Source organism: Lissotriton helveticus, chromosome 8, assembly GCF_964261635.1.
Source record: "Lissotriton helveticus chromosome 8, aLisHel1.1, whole genome shotgun sequence".
NCBI classification, from domain to species: domain Eukaryota; kingdom Metazoa; phylum Chordata; class Amphibia; order Caudata; family Salamandridae; genus Lissotriton; species Lissotriton helveticus.
The window spans coordinates 211,932,211-211,952,252 of record NC_136069.1 but is presented as its reverse complement, the minus strand read 5'-3'; the positions used below and the strand labels follow the sequence as shown (position 1 = coordinate 211,952,252).

The window sequence follows — 20,042 nt, the reverse complement described above, 5'->3', positions numbered from 1 at the left end:
CGGGTGGAAGGAATCTATGAATTGTTGTTTACACTTTGTGACTTGTATATGATTCTTGTATATGTATCTGTTGTAATTTGTATATCACTGTTGTATGAGTGTGTGTGTGTGTATATATATGTATATAGTTTGTTGAAAAAAGTTCGAAAATTATGATGGTGATTTAAGATTACGATAATTAAATTATGTAATCACGCGTTTTATGGTATGTGATTGTTTTTTGTTAAAATGGAATGAAACGAATGACAGGATTATGGACTGACAATAGAGGAATATACAGTCCCCTATTGAAGAGTGAGAGTTTGAATATATTTTTTCCTCCTTGGCATTTCAGAATTTCTCGTTGTATAGCAGTCAACATCTGAAGCTGCATGGGACACACACTGAACCCACTTGCTACAACTGGGATTTTAGTATCAGAAAACTGAGGTACGAAATGTATGCAACTCTGTAATGGTTATAATTAGAGAGACCATTCAGATATTGAACAAATATTGGCAGCTCGGGAACCTAGTAACTGCACCACCCAAAATAACCACAAGTTTGATATGCAAAGATTATTGCCCATCTCAAGTGACCCGCTACCAGTCGGCCACACTTTAGACAATATATGACATGAAAATGAAAGGCAACCAAGGTTTTCAAATAATAATAGCAAACACTTTTGCTGAGGTATGGGGAGAGAGAGAAAAGACAGACAAGGTAGTTTTTGCTTAAAAGTCTTGCTTTCTTTTCTAAAATAAATGCTTGCAGCCAACGCATTTCACCTAAACTTAGGGTTCTTCAGGGCAGTGCTTCTGGACTCGATTTGGTCATGTGTTGAACAAACAAAGGTGTCAGGCTGCAACCGCCACCATCAGTTCGACTTCACTGTGTGTGAGCTCGTACGCAGCAGTCTCTACAAGCACCATCCATGCCGAACACGGCGTATCATTTATAGTACTAAGGATATCTGAGCAATTCATACAGTCTTGGATTCTAATCAGACGTCGACGCTTGTGTTCCAGTTTTTACCAAACAGAAAGACGCGCCAGTATGACACTAATGGTCGCGGTTACAGAAGAAAAGAATAAAAGAAAGCAAAAACCAACTTGTCGGTCTTCTCTCTCCATACTTCAGCAAAAGTGTTAGCTGTTATTATTCGAAAACTCTGGTTGCCTCTCATTTTCATGTCATACCATTCATATATTTCCAAGATCAGGGTGATCTGCTGCTACCACCAGATCAATACCTTGGATGCCGAGAAAGAATGCGTCTTCTCGGCCTGGATCTGGATAGACACAGTCTATCATAGGCCACTGGACTGGTCAGTGACAGAGCATGCTTATGACAATTTAGCGTTCCAGAAAGTAACTATGCAACTCTTCAATTTCTGAGTAAAATAGATACCCTTAAGACAATACTGCTCATATGGGCTGCAAGGTCTTTGTGGATCTATGGAGGCTCACATGCTCTTGTGTACTCTGGGTTTTAGTAGACCAGGTTTAGTCCCCAACACTTGCAGAATTTCACTTTTTTCAACCAGTGATAAAAGCATGGCTTCTATGGCTGTTAGACCAGATTATGGTCAAGAGGAGAAAATCAACTACTGGTAATGTGATGTTATTGGCAAACACACATTCTGAGTTAGTGAAGTCTCCTCGAAGTCCAGATGAATTACTGGTTCAAGGGGGACAGTATTTAATCAACTTTGAGACTGCTGCCAAGAAATCCAAACTACTTTCTTCAGAATTTGATGTAGCTCCAGTAGGTACAGAATGCATCTTTTTGCAAAGTCATCTTCATTTCCAGGCTTTTCGGCACACATGTAATGGAAGAGAGAGTTCAAACCGGAGTAGAGTGTTTTATAGACTGGGCCAAAGCAACCTAAGCTAAGTTCACATGTTGCTCAGTTACACACAATATATACAGGAGAAGTAGAGGAGGAGTTTCACGTAAATTCATCTTGATCCTGATGCAGGCTACTGGCTGCATAGGAAAACAGATGTAGATTGTCCCCGACCTCTAAACACCTACTTATCACAGAAATGGAATGCAAACAAAAAGGAAATGTACAGTTGACCTGTCCACAGAGTAGAAAAGCAACCATTATTGTGTTATAACAATAGGAAGTGATGGGTGAATGCACTCTCAATTGCCTAATCCACTTATTTTTCCTATGGCATCACTAAAGACAGTCCTGCTGCCATAGAAGCTGTCTAGCTCGATCTGCAAGGGCATGTTTCCTATGAATGGGAACACAATTAAGTCTGGTTACAGCTTTGTTGGACATCAACAATGAGCTGCAGCTTGGATCCTAGGGCACAGCAAGCATAGGAACCAAATCTGGACAAATTTATCGCACCTGGGATACAACTTTAAAACATAACCAGCATTTGCAATGCAATAGGTCTCACATTTGCGAGAGATAGAGCTGTTAGCATTGTAAATGGCAATGTCTTTTACCCATGTGTATTGCTTTGAATGTTGTGGCTGAATGTGGTGCACTGTAATTGTTCTTGCATTCCTATATAGCGCTAACAAGATAAGCCTGCCGGGTGCTTAGAAAAGAAGGAAGCAGGACGTGTTTGTTATTTAAAAGGGTGGAAGTGACCCACGGAAAAAAACACATGCCAAACAACTAAACATTCTGAAACCTTAAATAAGTGACAACAGCTACTAAAATGAATCCACTTACTACCAGATTGGGTAACTTGACAGAACTTGGGTCAGTATATACAGAAACAGCATGCATCCTAATAAGTCCTGCTCAAGAGTGTTTTTTAAAACAGCTGGTGTGGGTGTGGAGGGAGGGAGGGGAACACACCACGGTAGTAAAAGCAGGGGCACTGAAGACACTAGAAAAAAAAAAACACAATGTCTGTCTTTAAAGGAGTAGCACCCCCGCCATGTGTTTGTGCATGATGCACTTTACTGCTGCCAGGCGATCGAACATTATGCACAGCAATTGCGGATTATGAGCCAAGTTATAGTGCCAAAGAGTACACAGTGAACCTGATAAGCAACCATCCAGCGTCTCAGTCGGCGAGCACTTCACTACTAGCAGGACTCGGTGTTTTGCATCGGTGAGCTCTCCCCCACATGGGCCACGGACCTGCCCGAGCCCTTTCTGCGGTGACGGAGGACGGGCGAAGGGAGCAAGGGCAGCTGCTCTTGAGGGTGTTCTGCCCCCAAGGCGGAACTGCCAACACATATGTACTTGCTGGCCACACAGGACGAGCAGCACAGAGAACTGAGACCCAAGTGCCGAGCGAGGGTTCAGTGCAGGACCTCTGGAAGTTGGGCGTAAAGGGGGGGTACATCTGGCTTGTACTGGGGTGCTGGGGACCTTTGGTGGAGGGGTGGCACGTTGCTCCAATTGTGCCGCGGATGGAACGGGGTTTGTGTGGTGTGCGTTTCATGCACGAGGAACGGAGTGGTGTTGCTTCTTGTTTTTGTTGCCGTGCCTAGCGATGCAACTTGGAGCGGAGGCTGCCGTGGTGGGTAGGGAGGCGTAGTGGACTATACATTCAAATGCGGACGGTGTGTGTCCTGTCCCACAGTGCTACTGATTCTCGCCCATACCCTTGGGGGCATCTGGTGGCAGGAGTGGAGAAGTGTGCAAGAACGTTTTGGTGGGGAGGAGGTTGCAAGGGGTGGGCACGATCGGGTGGCGGAGTAGTGGGTGGGGTGGGCATCATCGGTGCGGCCAGGTGTGCGCAGGTGCCCGAGAATGGCAGGGCGGCGATTTGGGCGCCATTCATGGAGGAGGGATGTTTTTGCCAGGCTCTGCCCACTGGGCACTGGCGTGTAACTGGTCTGGTGGCAGGGTTAGGGGTGGCGGGGGACGAGGCATTCCGAAGCAAGGTGGGGAGAGCGGCGGGGGAGACGGCTATCCAGCGATGCGGGGCTGCCTTCAGGGCCACAGAGGTAGGGTGGGGTGTGTGGAAAGGTGAGGGGGCGTGGCACTCTGGCCATGGGTCTGACCTTGTCTGGCACCCGAGTCCTGGATTAGACATGTCCTGCCACCCAGGCAACAAACGGCCTGACGTGTGACTGACACCGCCCCAGCCTCAGACTCTTTTTAGATGCGCTGCTCAGATTATACCTGCCCTGTCACCTGCCACAGATGGATCCTTGTAAAGGTGTTATTAGTCCTGCTGCACCTGCGCACAGGTGCGTATCTACCCCGATAAGATTGCACTGTAGGTTAATGCACCAGCTAAAGGGCGTACAGAGTGTAACGTCCTGACCACGCCTTCTATTGTCAGTGAGGGTTTATGCTCTCAAAACAGCAATTGTAATGTACCCATTCCAAAGCAATATATTATGCGCTCTCTCTGTTCTGTACAGAGATGCTATGTCTTTTCGAACGGTCTCTAGATCTGAAAGATGTTCATTACAGCACCCTAACGCCCAAAGGGGTTTTCGTGGCGCTTCATTAAAAAGTATATAGATGCACATTAATTAATACATCCAAGGGAGAAACCCGCCAAACCGTGCGTGTGTCAGCCAATCTCGAGCAGGCCCCCTTACCTGAGAGAGAGAATGACAGTAAACATGAGCGAGGACACTTACGCGCATCCCCTCCCCCCTTCCTTTACTGTGGAGCAGCGCAGGTTGCAGGCCCGCACACCTCCCATTTCAGGCGTTTGGGGTGGGCGCGGACAGGAAACCCTCCAATTAGGCCACTTCCTACAACACACCGCCGTTCTTCCCAAAAGTCCCCCTGCGCACGTGGTGTTAATTTTAACTCCACCTTTCATAGCGCACTGAGGGACCGTCTGAAGCGAGCGGGAGGAAGAAGGGAGGGCAGGGCCGGCTCTAGGGCGGTGCAATCGGTGCCACTGCACCGGGCGCTGCCTTGAGGTGGGGGCGCCCTGTTTGTTGTTTTGAAAAGCACCAGATGCCACATTCCTTGTCCCAGCAATTTTCAAGCTTCAATAAAAATGGCATGATCTCTGGTGATTAATATGAGAGAGAGAGCGAGCGAGCGAGAGAGAGAATCTTTTACTGGTAGTTTCGACTCATAGCGCAGAAGGTGAAATTGCCTGCTGCGAAGAACGTGTCCCATTCAGATCACAAAGTGCATACACAATAAATAGGTCAATGGGTTATCACTTTTGTCAGAGAAATCTTTTTGTTTCTTGCAGTTTAAGAGTTAAAATCCTAATATAAAGCAGTGAGCGCTTAACTGTCCTCAAAGAGCTGCATGCAAACTGCAAGGAATATATCATAGTTACATGTTTTTTGCCCAGTCTTTTCTTATCCTAATATTGCAAAAAGAGTTAATTTGGGCAGAAATCAATTCTTATTATTAAAGAAAACCCCTAACAAAGGTGCTACATTTTACATTCTGAATTTGTGCTTTTCCAGACCACAGACTCTTAAACTATTACTGCCTACCAGTATGGATGACATGGGACTCCAACACCTTGTAGGTCTCTGTCTTATATAACATTTCGAAGCAAGGTGGTCATGGGGGGTGCCAACAAACATTGTTGCACAGTGCGCCACCAGTACTAAAGCCATCCCTGAGGGAGGGGGAGGAGCGGAAGAAGGGGCGGAGAGGGAGGTGTGTCAGAAATCAAGTGAGGGGGAGAGGGAATGAAGTAGAGCCGAGAATGAAGAGGATGCACCTCCCTGCCCTCACCTGGGTCCTACAGCTCCTGCCAGTCTTTGACAAGAGGGCAGCAGCCCTCTCAGCCCCCCCAACACACACCGTGTGTGTGTGCGTGTACCGTGAGATGCTGGTGCACAGATAATGGGTGTGTTTCTGCCCACCCCGCACCTTCCTGCCAGTCTGTGTCACGAGGGCAGCGGTCATCTCAGCCCCCTTCCCCCCCAACACACACACCAGGGTGCATGCGTGTGCCGTGAGATGCTGGTTCACAGGTAATGGGTGTGTGATTCTACCCACCCCGCACCTTCCTGCCAGTCTGTGACACGAGGGCAGCGGTCCTCTCAGTCCCCCCACCCCCTCACACCCACGTGCGTGCGTGTACCGTGAGATGCTGGTTCACAGGTAATGGGTGTGTGTTTCTGCCCACCTCGCACCTTCCTGCCAGTCTGTGTCATGAGGGCAGCGGTCCTCTCAGCACCCCCCAACACTCACACGTGGGTGTGTGCATGTGGTCAGCTTTCAAAGCTCCCTTTGCAAGAGGTCTCGCGCTTCGCAAGCAATGGTGCGCACTGCAACGCTAGGCGCAAGACCTAAAAAGGTGAAATGCTTGCAAAAGTCTTGCTTGCGTTCCATGGCTGCACAGTTCCTACTGAAGCAGGATCAAGTTGGATTTGCCTACAGTTGCTCATCGTATGGAGTGGGGCAAAGAAAAAAGTATGCACTGGAATCTGGTCAGAGTGGTTGTCAGTGGTCAAAACATTTGCAAACATTTCATCTATCATCTTTTCTTATTTTATTCTAAATCATCGTGCAAGCCCACACGCATTGTCCTCTACTGACATCAGTCACTGAACATAGTCTTACAGTCTCACAAATGACAAACCTACATTTATCATTGTAGGGAAGGCATCAACCTTATTTATAGGGGCCTGTAGAAATGTTAAATGGGAATGCTGGAAGATTGTCTTCCCACCAGAGAATCAGGTAAACCAGCCTGAATCCTCATACAACTATAAGCTGCTTTCAAGCACTGATCTCTCAATTGACTGCTATGGTGAGGCAGTAGCAACCAACCACTATGGACACATTGGATACAGCCCCCAACAAGGACATTCTAGGTCACACTACTCAACAGGAGTTAACATTTTGGCACACCGCCATATTGTTCAGTCTACATCGGGGGAGGCTAAGAAAGAATCATCAGGCTGGAATCAAATAAACATGGTGATAGGGGAGAGTTACCATGCTAAGACTTCTACCCCTACACATGGCATGTGCTCTAATCACCTTGGACCTCTCAGTGGCTTTTTACACGTATGAACCCAAGGTGGTGCTCCAACCGTAGATTATGCATTTGGCCGTCAATGGAACCGCTCTGTTTCCACAAAGCCCACAACTAAAAGCATGTTGACGAGATGTGCATGAATGGGCTGTTGCGGAAAATGGTTTGATGAAAAAAGTGAGATGGGATGATAGGTGGACAGGTGACCTTCTATAATGAGCAGCAACGCTTTTAGGGTTAACTGATCCCCTTGATACTATGTCGCCTGGACGGGAAGAGCTTAGTAGATGTGGGTTTAGGAAGAAGGGAATATAGGAGGCTTGTAGGCAGCACTCCCCTGTATAATGAGCATGCAAAACAATGCCAGATGGTCTTCTGGAAAGACTCTGCGAGAAGGTTATTGTGAAGTTGGAAATTGAGTCAGCTCATCAGTGCGAGCTACAGTATAACATGGGTCGCTAGTCAAAGAATAATTCCTCTTTTGACCCAACTCATGGGAAATGGGAAGCTAGAATGTTAATGTACTCTTATGGCATAGGGGGGATCATATAACTATGTGCTGTGGAGTGCGTTTTTCCACTTTTATCAAAAGTTACATAAGGATTAATTTTTTTTTAAATCTGGAACATCCCACCCCCTCCTCCGCCCCCACCAATCGTGGTTCACAGCCTTATTTAGCAATCGTGAATATCAGTTTTAGTAAGGGAGTCTTGAATGAGTTTATTTGATTTTTAACATCCTTCACAGAAAAAATCTACAGAGCACACGGGAAATTAATGTACAGTCATCTAGTTTGTACAGAATAAAATATTCATGTCAGAGAGTCAATTACAATATATACCTAGAATGTTGTAGGAACGCTATTGCCCGATAACCAATGTCCTTTCTGTAAACGGCACCATGGAACTGTATGGCTTGCACTCCTTTGTTGGCTTGCTCCAAAGCAGACATGAGATCCTTCCGGATAGCAGTCACTGTCAGTACTCTGCCACCATTAGTTACCACTTTGCCATCCCTCACAGTAGTTCCTGCATGGAAAACCTCAAGACCCAGGTCTGTAGCTCTTGAAAATCCTATGAGAAAAGAACAATATGTTAAAACATGAACACTGCTCTGCTGACATCTACTCTTTAAAATGGGAGGCAGGGGGAAGGAGTCTGTGTGATCTATTTGACAGAAAGTGCAGAGGTCCCAGTATATAAATGCACACATGCTATTACTATTAATGCATTACTCGTGCTTGTGAGTTTCTCTCAGCAGCAGAGCAAACAGAAGATGTCCCATTATTGAGGTGTAGACACTAACCTCCATTCCTGGCACTTTCTTAAATCTCTCACCTAACCAACTGCATACTCAACAGTTCAACAGAATACACCAGGTCCTTAATTCTTATAGCCCCAAAAGGCTTGACAAACTAATATGGTAGTCATCAGGCCAAACCTAGAAGAAACCGACTTGTACAGTCCCAAATGTCAATTAATGTCAAAGAAAACAGTGTCCTCATTAGGTTACATCTTTACATGAAAACATAATAGAGACTAGAGAGGATGTCTACAAAGATGGAGTAGCTTCTGCACCAGAATTTAAAGGTGCAATATGAAAGAAGAGATACAAAGACAAGCAATGTAAGCTTATTTTAATGGAGGTGTTAATGTAACCATGTAAGAAAATTAATCAAAGGGAGAAATTTTAGGAGATGGATTACATGCAAGAATTAATCTTTAGTCCAGTGGTGGCCGCCAAAGAACTACATGACTCAAAAAACTCTAGAACAGACCCTTACGTCCAACTAAAGGAAACAATTGTCTTAAAAACTGCAGCAGGTATATAAAATAGAACAACATCTTGGCCAGGTGACTTTCATTAGCCACACAGGTCTTAGTTTTCAAATGCATATTATACCCGGATTTAACTACAGATATTTTATGACTTGTGCAATATTTTGCACTATGTGTAAAAAAGGTAATGTCCAAATCATTTACTGTCATGCAATACATTTGACCACTCTCAGAAGGGCAGATTAGACCCTTGCTGTAAAGAATATTTCTGGGGATTCTAGAAACAAAAGCTTTGATATAATTATGATCTTGTGTTTGCAGCATAAGGTGCAAAGAACCATCACCTATATGAGCATACCATTTATCTACCTATATGCAGAAAGGTAAAACAGAGCATTCAACTACCACAGGGATGGAAATGAACACATCATTTGTAAGACAAACTTGAAAGAAGTTGCGAAGTATTATTTCCTAGTTCAAAGTGACTTTCAGCAGTGCAGAAGCTTTATTGAGTATTTTCAGATACTGAAGATATGCCCTCCTTGTTGTTACATTTAAATATGGTTATATACTGCAAATCTTTTATAATTTATTATCCTTTAAAAAGACATTTACAGGAAACTGTCAAAGCAGCATTTAAGGATGCTAAGATGTAATTCACAAATGTACGTTCACCTGTAAACCATAACATTACTTAATTAAAGTGTAATTAATTCTTAAACCTTTAAGTTTAGCCCAAGGAAACTAACTTTTTTTTGTATTAGCAAAATATCTGGCAGAGTCCATCAGCATCTACAATCATGACTTCATCCGCATGCCACATATTAGGAAACCCATATCACTAGAAGGAGGGCAGTAAATTAGTCTTACCAGTTATCTCAACACCCTTGGCATAATCACCAGGATACCCTCCGCTAGCCATAACCACAGTCACTGCAGCGTGGTCGGACAGCCATACCGGCATGGAACTTGATAGCCTACCATCGATGGTAGACCGAATAACTTCATAGAGGTCACTCTGAAGCAATGGCAGAATTACCTAAGAAAAATGGTTTAAAAAAGTTTATTACATCGCAACTACTTCACAACGAAGTGTAAAAAACTCACTTCTAGGAACAACAACTAATGTTTGCCACTGAAAATTATCACTATTGCAAAGGATAGAAGGGTAGCAAAAAATTATGCAAGTGCAACCCAAATGACAAGGTAAGCACATGCACTATTACCAACTTGTACTGTGAAATAGCTCACTGAGGAACAATCACATATATGATATGCAGACAACCCTTCAATCAGTGTCACTGTATCAAGTCGTAGCCAATGAGTATTGCTTGGATGCAAATTGTCTTGTCTGAAAAGCTCCATGGGGGTCCAAATTTGTTTTTATGGCACAAAAACAAAGCAACTTTAATGTATGCATCTCTACAATTTCTCTTAAACACTGCAAAAACGTTACACACTTTTCTCTGCTGCCAGTAGAGCAGGTGATAGTCTCATAAGAATTTGACCTTTATACAGTGCGTTGCAGTTAATGGGCCAACACAGGTTGATGGCCTTGAGGAACTAACACGAGTCACCTTCGGCCTTGAGGAACTAACATGAGTCACCTTCGCCCTACATGACTAAGAACAGGGCTATCACAGATTTTCAGGAAACCACTTATGTGTAAATTAATAAGTTTTATAGAAACTACATTTGTATTTAAGTCATAAAAATCTAGAAAGGTTCCAACCTATGTCAACCAGTGATGGACAACCCCTAAACAGGAATGCCAACTTTCTTTCATTAATTCACGATGGGTGATGCTCCAATCAAGGAAAAAAAGTCACATCTCTAACTCCGGTAATTAATGTGCGTGTTCGCAAAACACCCAATAGGCTAGTAGGGGTTAGGCCCTAGAGTGGTCAAAGAAATAAAGGCATGAAAATGGAGAAAGATACATCTGTTATTTAAAGCGCTATGAAACAACTCAACTGCAGCTACAAGTACTGTATAGAATACACATCATCTTTTCGGAAATATTGAGTCTAAAATGGGTTTATTAAGACATACCGTCCAAGTATGTACAATATGCACTCTGTGCACTGTCCCTGTTCCTCCATCCCGTAAGTACACCACTTATATGAACAACATCTTATAGCAGCCTTTGTTTTCCAAATCAAGACTCACTAGTAATTCCATATCTTTTTATAAGCCATTAGATTGCACTTTTTAGCCACATGTTCAAGGTTAAGCATTTCCATTGAACAAAGCCCCTTACCTGGCACTCGGGGTCACCAAATCGACAGTTAAACTCTAGCACCTTGGGGCCTTCTTTAGTCAGCATTAATCCAGCATACAACACGCCTAAACAAATAATAAACAGTTACATTAAACCTAACGCAAAGAACTTAAAAAGAAAATGTTATTATGCACACAATTTCAAACATTTCTTTTGAAGTATATTGCAACAATAAAAGTCTTTACTCTTGAGTATATCCAGTTTAGATCTACACCTTGAACAACTTTTAAAATGCAAGCGGTCTGTGCCCAAAACTACCTCGGCATGTTCAAATCATACTGCAGCTTACTGCCAATGAAATAATGATTTCCTTCTAAGCATAGTTCTCCAGTATTGGCATCTTTGATAGACATTTTGGAACTGAAGTGCTAAGCATGGCCCTGCCAATTTTTATGCAACAAACAACATAGTGACAGAAGGAATGTTTGAATCAATCTTAGCCACAGGCCGCATGTTCATTTTTACGGCATGCCTTACATTGTACTTCTCATTGGACTTATCAGCAGGTACAATGGCCAAACTCCACAATATAAGGAATCATTCAAGAGTAGGGTTCCGGCTTAGTGGAAAGTCGGGACATCATAAGTGCCCTCCCACCAAACCAATGAACTATCAGAATGCTGGTCAAAACCAGAAGTGAGAACTGTATACATCAGTCGTCACATTATCCACTCAACAATTTCAAAGTAAATGTTAAAAAAACGACATTACCAATAAGCACAGGGTATGATGAAAGCACAACAGATCAAGGGGCCGAACATGGTCAATCAAATCAAGTATCATTCACAAAACGCCCTGGAGTAGACACCATTACCCCTTTCTTCGTCGATGAGCAGCCCAAGAGAAGTGGTGAGGATGGACATGTTTGGATGGCGCTTGCACCATTCATGAAGAACCTACTTGTTTGAACTGGGAAGCTCCTATGCATGCCTCTGGAGAGCACACGCCCCTCTGCCTCAACTTCCCGTTACGATCTTCTGGGAGGTTGTTTGTGCCTCAGAACACAGAACAATCAAGTGAGCTGTGGGTGTCCTGTGACAGGGAATAAGACCCAGAGCTGACTCTGAGGTCCAGAGGGCACACCAATTGTGCAATCCTTTTCCAGTGACAATACCATCAGCTCAACAGGCTCCAGAAGACTGGCAGTGGTGGTTGCAACAGACTCTAGAGACGGAGTAAGACTTTTTACCAACTGACTGCCAGTGGTCTCTCCTGTGTTTTACGCTGTTCTGTTAGTTCCCTACAACTGGGTCCTTCACTCAATCCATGTGGGATATGGATTGCATGTGTGTGTAGCTTAAACATGCGCAGTAGATAAAGTGTGGTGCCAGTGTGATGCAAGTGACTGTGGCAACCCTGGAAATCATTTTCATTTTCTGAACCAAAGTAGCCAAAATAAATTGGAGGTTGGAGACAGCCCCGGAAAAACAATATGAATTTTGGGGCTGCTCACCAGCATGCTCGAGGTCCTTTGTACTAATAATAATAATAGTTTATTGTTCAGTTAATTAAAACCATAACAATATTACATACACAATTTCCTTCATTCAAAATGTTTTCTAAAATTTACATTATTATAATCTAAAAAACATCATAAGATATACACAATCGTTAAAATATTCTTCAAATTAGCTCTTTAAAATGCTTTTGATTTCAGTTCTTGTTCACGAATGCCTAAAAACTATCAATTTGCAATTCATTTGGGAATCGGTGGAGTCTACACAATTGTATTCCTCTGTCCAAGAAGGCTCTCCGTAAAAAGGTAATTTGCGCTGGTTGCAGTATCTTACAGTGGAAAACAAGATGAACCAAATCTTTTTTACTGCCACAAAGCCGGCATTTTTGATTCTCCGTATGCTTCCATTGCGGGGCGTCTGCAAGAGTAGGGAATTTTCCAAACCACAATGCCATTAGTTGTCTTTTTACATGGATAGAGAAGGAGGAGTCCAAATAGGCCGCTTGTTTCAGTATTTTATAGCTATTAATCACTGTCCAAGAATGAGATCTTTTAGCAAAAATGCCTTTATCAACCAGTAACGAATGGAACTTTGCAGCTTTATTCAGTGCTAGCTTGAATGTTGGATAGGGCATATTGTTATTCCAGAGATCAATGATACCAGTAACCTTACGCGCATATTCTAAGAATTTGTAGACTCGAAGTTTTTTTCCTTTTCCAATTCTAGCCATAAAGATTCATTGAGGCTATTTTCCTCTACATTTTGCTTTATTCTGTACCACACCTTTATGTATGTGTAGACTCAGCCCAATGTTTCATTCAATAGCCCAAATTCTAATTGCATTTGCGCTGGTGAGGCGGTCTTGGGGAGCTGTAGAACCTTTTTATAAATACTTGTTATTAGCTTATTAAGAGTCTCCGAGTCCTTCCCATGCATAGTGGCACTGGCATATGATAAGTGATCTCATTGCAAATATTAGGGACCACGCTCAATGGGTCTTGTATTTTTTTTGATCTCGAAAAGATAGCTGATCATCTACATAAAATCCTAAAAACTTGTAGCATGATACATTCTCTAATAATTTGCCTTTTAGTCTGAAATTATGATAAGGGGCTATTCGATTTGTAATGAGCATCGTTTTGGATTAAATGAGTTTCAGTTTATTTACAGACATAAATTCAGAGAGTTCGTTTAATAGTCTTGGCAAACCCACCTTAGTTAAGCTCAACAGAACAATATCATCTGCATAGGCAAGGTGTGATAATTGTAGTCTGCCTAACTTTGGTGAATGTGAGTTAATTCCATTGAGCTTTCCAGATAGGTCTGAGATTAATAAATTGAATAGATGAGGGCCAACACGCACCCCTGTTTTAAACCCATGGTGGTCTACACCTTTCTGGAAATTCTAGCTCCATCCCTAAGATTCAAACAAACCCAGGTATCTGCATAAACCAGCAGTAGACCTCTAAGTATTCTCTCCGGTATGTTCCAGGATTTTAGTTTAGCCCACAGTAGTTTCCAGTCTACGCTGTCAAAAGCAGCTTTTAAATCTTAATAACACAAATGCAGGTCCTGTTTCTTGTTTTTACATTTTTCAGAAATCAGTGAAATGGACAGGATATTTGTGAGAAAGTGGCTCTATATGTACTGGACCAAAGTAAGGTACAGTGTGTGTAGAGTACACAATCCCCAGAGGTATAACCGAGGTTAAAGTCAGGTCTGACTTTACTCGCCAAAGTGGTAGCTTGGTCAAGCAGTAAGGCAGTACCAGAGGACAGTGTAAAGCATTTGTTGTACAGTCAGCAAAAGGTTTCACACACTCAAGAACTGAACTCTAGGCCAATTGTTTTTATATCCAAAGATATAGTTGTTTTATTTTTACAACTGACAGTTATTAAAATATTGTTTCGATATGAGTACTCTCATGTAATTACTTTGCAAAGAGGCAATAAACGTTGTAAGCACAATAGGTACAATGGTTGCAGTAGGCAACACAATTCTGAACACAATTTAACATTGAGCTCAATGGGTTTTTCAACATAAATGCAGCGGATTACTTTCTAGATTACTTTTGTAACTTCAGGACTGGATCCTAGATTCAGTCCTGGGGTCTAAGCTGAAAACAGTTTAGTAAAAACGTTTTAGTTATTGCAATGATTTTTAAAGAATATAAAGGTATGTTAAAAGTTGACAGAGAAACATTTCAGTGAAAAACGAGCAATGTTATCCAATAGAAGGAAATTCAAAGCACAGGTAAAGTAGGTTCTCGTTACTTTTGTAATCCAGTACCGGGCTCCTAGGTTCAGCACTGGGGTCTCTAGCTAAGACAGGTAAGTAATTACGTTTTAGTAGTTGGTACAATTTTTAAGGAATATTTGTAATTTTCAAAAGTAGACAAAAGAAATTTCACAAAAAAACAGTCAATGGTTTCCTATGGCAGAAATTTAGATTACTAGCAAACACAGTTGTGATTACTTTTGCGATTCAGTACTGGGCTACAGGGTACAGTACTGGCTTCTCTCCTGATCACAGGTGAGTAATTCGAAATTCGTTATTCGGCTGATTTTAGATGAATATTTTAAAGTTTCAAAACTTCACACTTTTCACTTCACGAAGATTTTTCGAGTCAAACCAGTCAATGTTATCCTATGGCAGGAAAGTGAGTCATCGGTTTTCAGGTGAGTACTCGACTGGTGAAGTTAAGGTTCTGGGCATAGACTCAGGGGTGCCCCAGGGTCAGGTAGGTACAGTTGGTACAACCTCAGCAGCACAGGGGCGGCCGGGTGCAGAGGTAGTTAGGCCCAATGTTATCCAATGAGAGGCAGGGGGCCTTCGGTGGGTGGCTGCTGGCTAGAAGGCCACGCGGCTGTGGGAGCTGGGCTCCTGGTCACTTGCTCAGGGCAAATGGGGAAGTAGGATAGGACAAAGGTTGCACTCCCAGGGGCACTCTGGCGGCTGGGTGCAGGGTGCTTTTGAGACTTCGGGCGCTCAATGTTATTCAATGAGGATCTTGAAAAGGGAAAAAAGGCTGCAGGCTCGGGACGGTGGATCTTCTGGAGCGACCAACACTTCGAGGGGTAAGTTGGAATCTTGGAGGATAGGTAGGCCGTGAGGCACCGGGTGCAGGGGTGTCTTTTGAGGTCGAGAAATCTTACCCCCTGCTGGTCGCGGTCGGAGGGGTCCTTTGTTCTGAGGCTGCAGACGTCGTCGGGGTCGTGGAGGAGGGTCAGGTCAGAATCGCCAGGGGGGACGTCGTCGGGGACTTGATTCACTTCGGCATAGGCCAGGCTTGGCGGGTGCAGGGTTCGTGGTTCGTGGTTCCGGGCTGATGCCAGGGCTTGTTACTTGCTTTGAGCAGTACCACTACTCGGGGAGACCCAGGCAATCAGGTCATATGGGGCTTTTGAGGTTTCTGACCACTGGAGATGCCAGGGTTTAACAGGAGCAGGTTCGAGGGTCGACAGGCCGGTAGGGCTGGGGCCAAATCAGTTGGTGTCTTCCTCTTTTTAGCAGCTGCACGGCAGGTCTTCGTGTTTCTTGATCTTCTTTCTTGTTTCATAATCTGGATCTGAGAAAGGAAGGTTCAGGGAGCCCCTATATACCGAATTTAGGGGCGTTACAGGTAGGGCAAAGGCAGGGACCAATAGGTCCCTGTCCTGGGGTGGGTACACCACCTAGCCTGCTCCTCTCCTGTGGGAGGGGGGCAGGAGCCTAGCTGTGATTGGGCAGGGATCCCCATCTTCAAGATGGCCGGAGCACGGGGTCGTGCTTCACCTCGTCTCCCCCACCTGAGTGGCGGGGTTGGCAAAGGCTGGCACAACCCCCTTCCTGACGTAGTTTTTCCCGCCAGTCTTCCCGCCAGAGTGGGGGTCAGAACTGGTGGGGGCCAGTTGCTGGGTACAGCAAATGGTCTGGAGAAGCTCACGCTTGCCTTTGAAGCTTCCCCCTGCCGATCCTGGGGGAGGAGACCTAGCACCTTGCCCAGGATGTGAATTGTTGCAGGCCCAGGAGAGCGGGCGGGGGGTTCTCCACCCAGGGTCCAGCAACATGTCTGCTGTGTGGCAGCCTCTGCAGCCCAGACGTGGAAAGTAGGTTAGGTTTTCAGGGGGCATCTCTAAGATGCCCTCTGGTGCATTTTACATTAAATCCCACACTGCCATCAGTGCGGGTTTAATGTGCTAAGAAGTTTGGTACCAAACTTGTCAGTCTTCAGTGTAGCCATTATGGTGTGTGGAGTTCGTAATGACAACCTCCCAGCACCATATACTCTCAATGGCATCACTGCATTTATAGTGCCCAGGAATTGCCCTGGGTACTGTAGGGGCACAGGGCTCATGCACCTCTGCCCACACCTCTGGCATAGGACACCCAGCTAGAGGGGTGACTGAAGTATGCCAAGGCAGTTGGTTCTGTGGGCATGGCACACAGGGATGTGTGCCATGTAGCCTCTTTGTTTAGGTCTGTACTTCGACACTCAGCCTGCAAAGGCAGTGTGTGGGTGTCAGGGTACAGGGCCCCTGAGGGTGGAACAATAAGTGCTGCAGTCCTCAGGGGTCTTCTCTTGTCACCATGCCCTGGGTACCATTTACTAGGGGCTGATAGTTGGCCGGAGATGCCAATTGGGTTTTAGTTTCAACACAGTGTTAGGGAAGGAATACAGGCCCTAAGTAACTGGTTGGCAGGAACCCAGGGCACACTCAGTCAAAGCACATCAGCAGTTCAGAAAAAAAGTGGGGGCATACCAAGGCAAGAAAGATGGCACTTTCTCACAATATTGGAGATCGTTTCAATGCCCTTTCTAAATCCTGTTTGATTTTTTGAGATTAAATTACGTTCTCTTGACCAATCAACCAGATCTTCAAGGATAAGTGAGGCAAACTACTTCGCTTCAACATCCTGGAAGGCAATTAGCCTATAATTTGCAGGGTTAGATCTGTCTCCTCCTTTATGAGTAGGGTTAATGATTGATCCCCGCCAACTATCTGGCACTAGAATTTTAAGTTCAACATCAGTGTAGTTTTACTAAATGCGTGCTCCAATACTCCGAATCATGTTTAAAAATGGCTTGCGGAGTACTAGTCAGACTAGGAGCTCCATCACTTTGACCTTGGTTTATTATGTTTATTATTTCCTCTGTTGTGTAAAATAACTGATTTGTCAGTGGAACCAATTCATGCTCAGTTGACTGTGTCGCGGTCAGCGATTGGCAATCGTCCACGTCTTGGAGTTGTTCCTGTTTAAATTTCTCCCTGAGAAAAATTACTGATTCCTGCTAGTGAACAAACAACGTTAATGCATTTCGAGGCCTTGAGAGGTTATTTATTGTCCAACAGAATTAATTCGAATTTGAATGTCTTGCGTTGTAAATTAGTTTGGAACGGAAACTCTCAGTTTTCACTTTTTTAAATTCCCACCTTCTCTTTTTAAATTGTTTTCTCAGTTGTCGAAATGTTTCCCATATTTTCCCCTCGGATTTTGTCTAAATGCTGATTCCTTTGTCCTCTTTTTAGATCCCTCTTTAGCATTTGTAGATCATTTGGTAGATCTTTCATTTAATCATATCTTTTAACCCTGATTTCAAGTTTTTATTATTTTTGCAAATTTGTTTAGAAAAAGCGACCAACCTTGGATTCTATTCATGGGTTGTGTTGTTTGTTCTGCCATGAGAACCTTTATTGTTCAGAACAAATCGGTTTTGCTTGTCCATTTCAGACGTTTTAGATTTATTTAAGTAATTTTGCCCTCTGGTTTATTAGTAAAATGAAATCTTGCCATGTTTAAATAAAAAATGAGGTCCTGCATTGAGTGATCACTCAAGGTGGTGTACTCTATGAGGAAACGGGCCAATAATGGCATTAGAGGAAGTGTTATTGGTGTAAAATCTAACGTCGATTGCACCCTTGGGCCGTGATATGTTTTTTTCGGCGGGCGATCTTCATCCGTTCTTCCGTTAAGCACATGCACACCTTGGAATTCAAGATCCGTTGCTAGTTGCTGACCAATAAGGTCCACACGACAGGTCCTAGCATAATATTGCTGTGGAACACACCAATATGAATTATCTGCTGTTAAGATTTCATCATTATCCAGCGTGAATATCAGATTGGAATTAAAATCCCGTCACTATTAGATTCCACTTGGGCTCTGCACAGTGTAATCTTGATATTGTTTTAGTTAGAAGAGCATTTTCCCCTTTTTAGGTATCGCCTAGGCAGCGCATGCAGTCTCGTCGAGAGATGCTGTTTACAGTATAGCAGGGGAAGCTCCGCCCACTTTCCAGCCATATTTTTGATTGTGATTGGTGTTCAGCTTAATAGTCCTGCCTTCTGGCAGCTATGTCGTCATTTGTTTTCTTCCGAGGTTATCATCAGCCCCTTTACTTCAAAAACATTTTTGTTCCCCAGCCTCTCCCCGTTCCCTCCCATAGTCCATGACTTCTTGGAACACCAGCACCCCCCCGTTCGTGACTTATTTCACGCCCGCACTTACGTTTAAAATGCAATAGGGCTCGCGTAAATATAAGTCCTATTGCATTTTCAATGCTGGTTTGTTATTTGATTCAAGGGTGAATTTGCACTCTTTGTCTCGCATGCGCGAGATGCCTTACATCGTACGCATGCGCGACAAATCTGTAGCGTTTTTACTAGTCACGACACGGCGGGAGGCAGAAACAGCACAAGCAGCGAACGACTATAGCACTGAGTCATGATGCTGCCACCCGGTCTCATGATTAAGCGTTGATTTCGACACACTATAGGGCGGGGGGCGCATTATCAGATCGGTGACATATCATCATGGCAAATGCTTTGTTAAAAGGGTATTCATTCTACTTGCTAGGAGCACTGAGAGAGAAGAGTGAGTGTGAAGTCGGCTCACACAATCCAGTGTATTCATTACATTATGGTACTTGTAATTCTGGAGTTAAGACGACGGAAAGGAAACTGTAATAGAATACAAGGGAGAACGCAGGACATAACTGCTCTTATCGGCACGGACACAAGAACATCTCTCCCGCAGTGTCACATGAGGCTAGGGAAACATCTACTACAAATTCTAGTGGCCCTTAGTGGCTATCTGTGCATCCAACATACAGCCTGCATGAGATATCTAAAAGCTAACAGCCCCAGATCAATCACAGAGCACACATGCTTGCTATCAGCATGCCCGGTCACATGATCACGGGGACAGCCGCAGGACTTCGCACCTGCTGTGTGCTCTGGAAGGCTGCGGAGCTTAGTGATGCGTCTTGTCGTGGAACGGGTGACCTCTGTACAGGAGTGAGGAGCCCATAGCTTTCTCGGGCTGCGCAGCTTCCCGGTGACCGGAACAGAGCGCCCTAAACAGAAGGGCCAGGAGTAAGGGTCACGTAGTGGGCACTGGAAGGAAGGAGCGCGGAACTGCCATCTTCAAAGGCCAAGGAGGAGCCGCTGCTGTGTTCCTAAGGGCCAGGGGGAGTCGCCGCGGTGCTCGTAGGTGGGCGTCCGAGTCGGACTTCTAAAGCTTCCCTCTTGCAAGCCTCCGCCCGGTGACTGTCTCCTAAGGCCCAAGCCCAGTCATGCCTCAGATATATGCTGCACCAGGCGGCGTAGACAAAAGATGGGCATTCCGGAGTAACAGCACTGTCAAAACGGCTTCCCAACCA

The 20,042-nt window shown here is 44.3% G+C and overlaps 1 protein-coding gene across 1 annotated transcript in view; it reads right to left on the bottom strand.

Annotated features, from left to right (window-relative positions):
* The window catches only part of GART (phosphoribosylglycinamide formyltransferase, phosphoribosylglycinamide synthetase, phosphoribosylaminoimidazole synthetase), a 257,909-nt gene that overhangs the window by 155,535 nt on the left and 82,332 nt on the right, over nucleotides 1–20,042 (bottom strand). The window contains exons 9-11 of the mRNA XM_078656950.1: nucleotides 10,923–11,008; nucleotides 9,533–9,701; nucleotides 7,726–7,957 (exon numbers count right to left, since the gene is read on the bottom strand). Coding sequence (XP_078513076.1) covers nucleotides 7,726–7,957; nucleotides 9,533–9,701; nucleotides 10,923–11,008 — 487 coding nt within the window. The remainder of the gene's footprint in view (nucleotides 1–7,725; nucleotides 7,958–9,532; nucleotides 9,702–10,922; nucleotides 11,009–20,042) is intronic.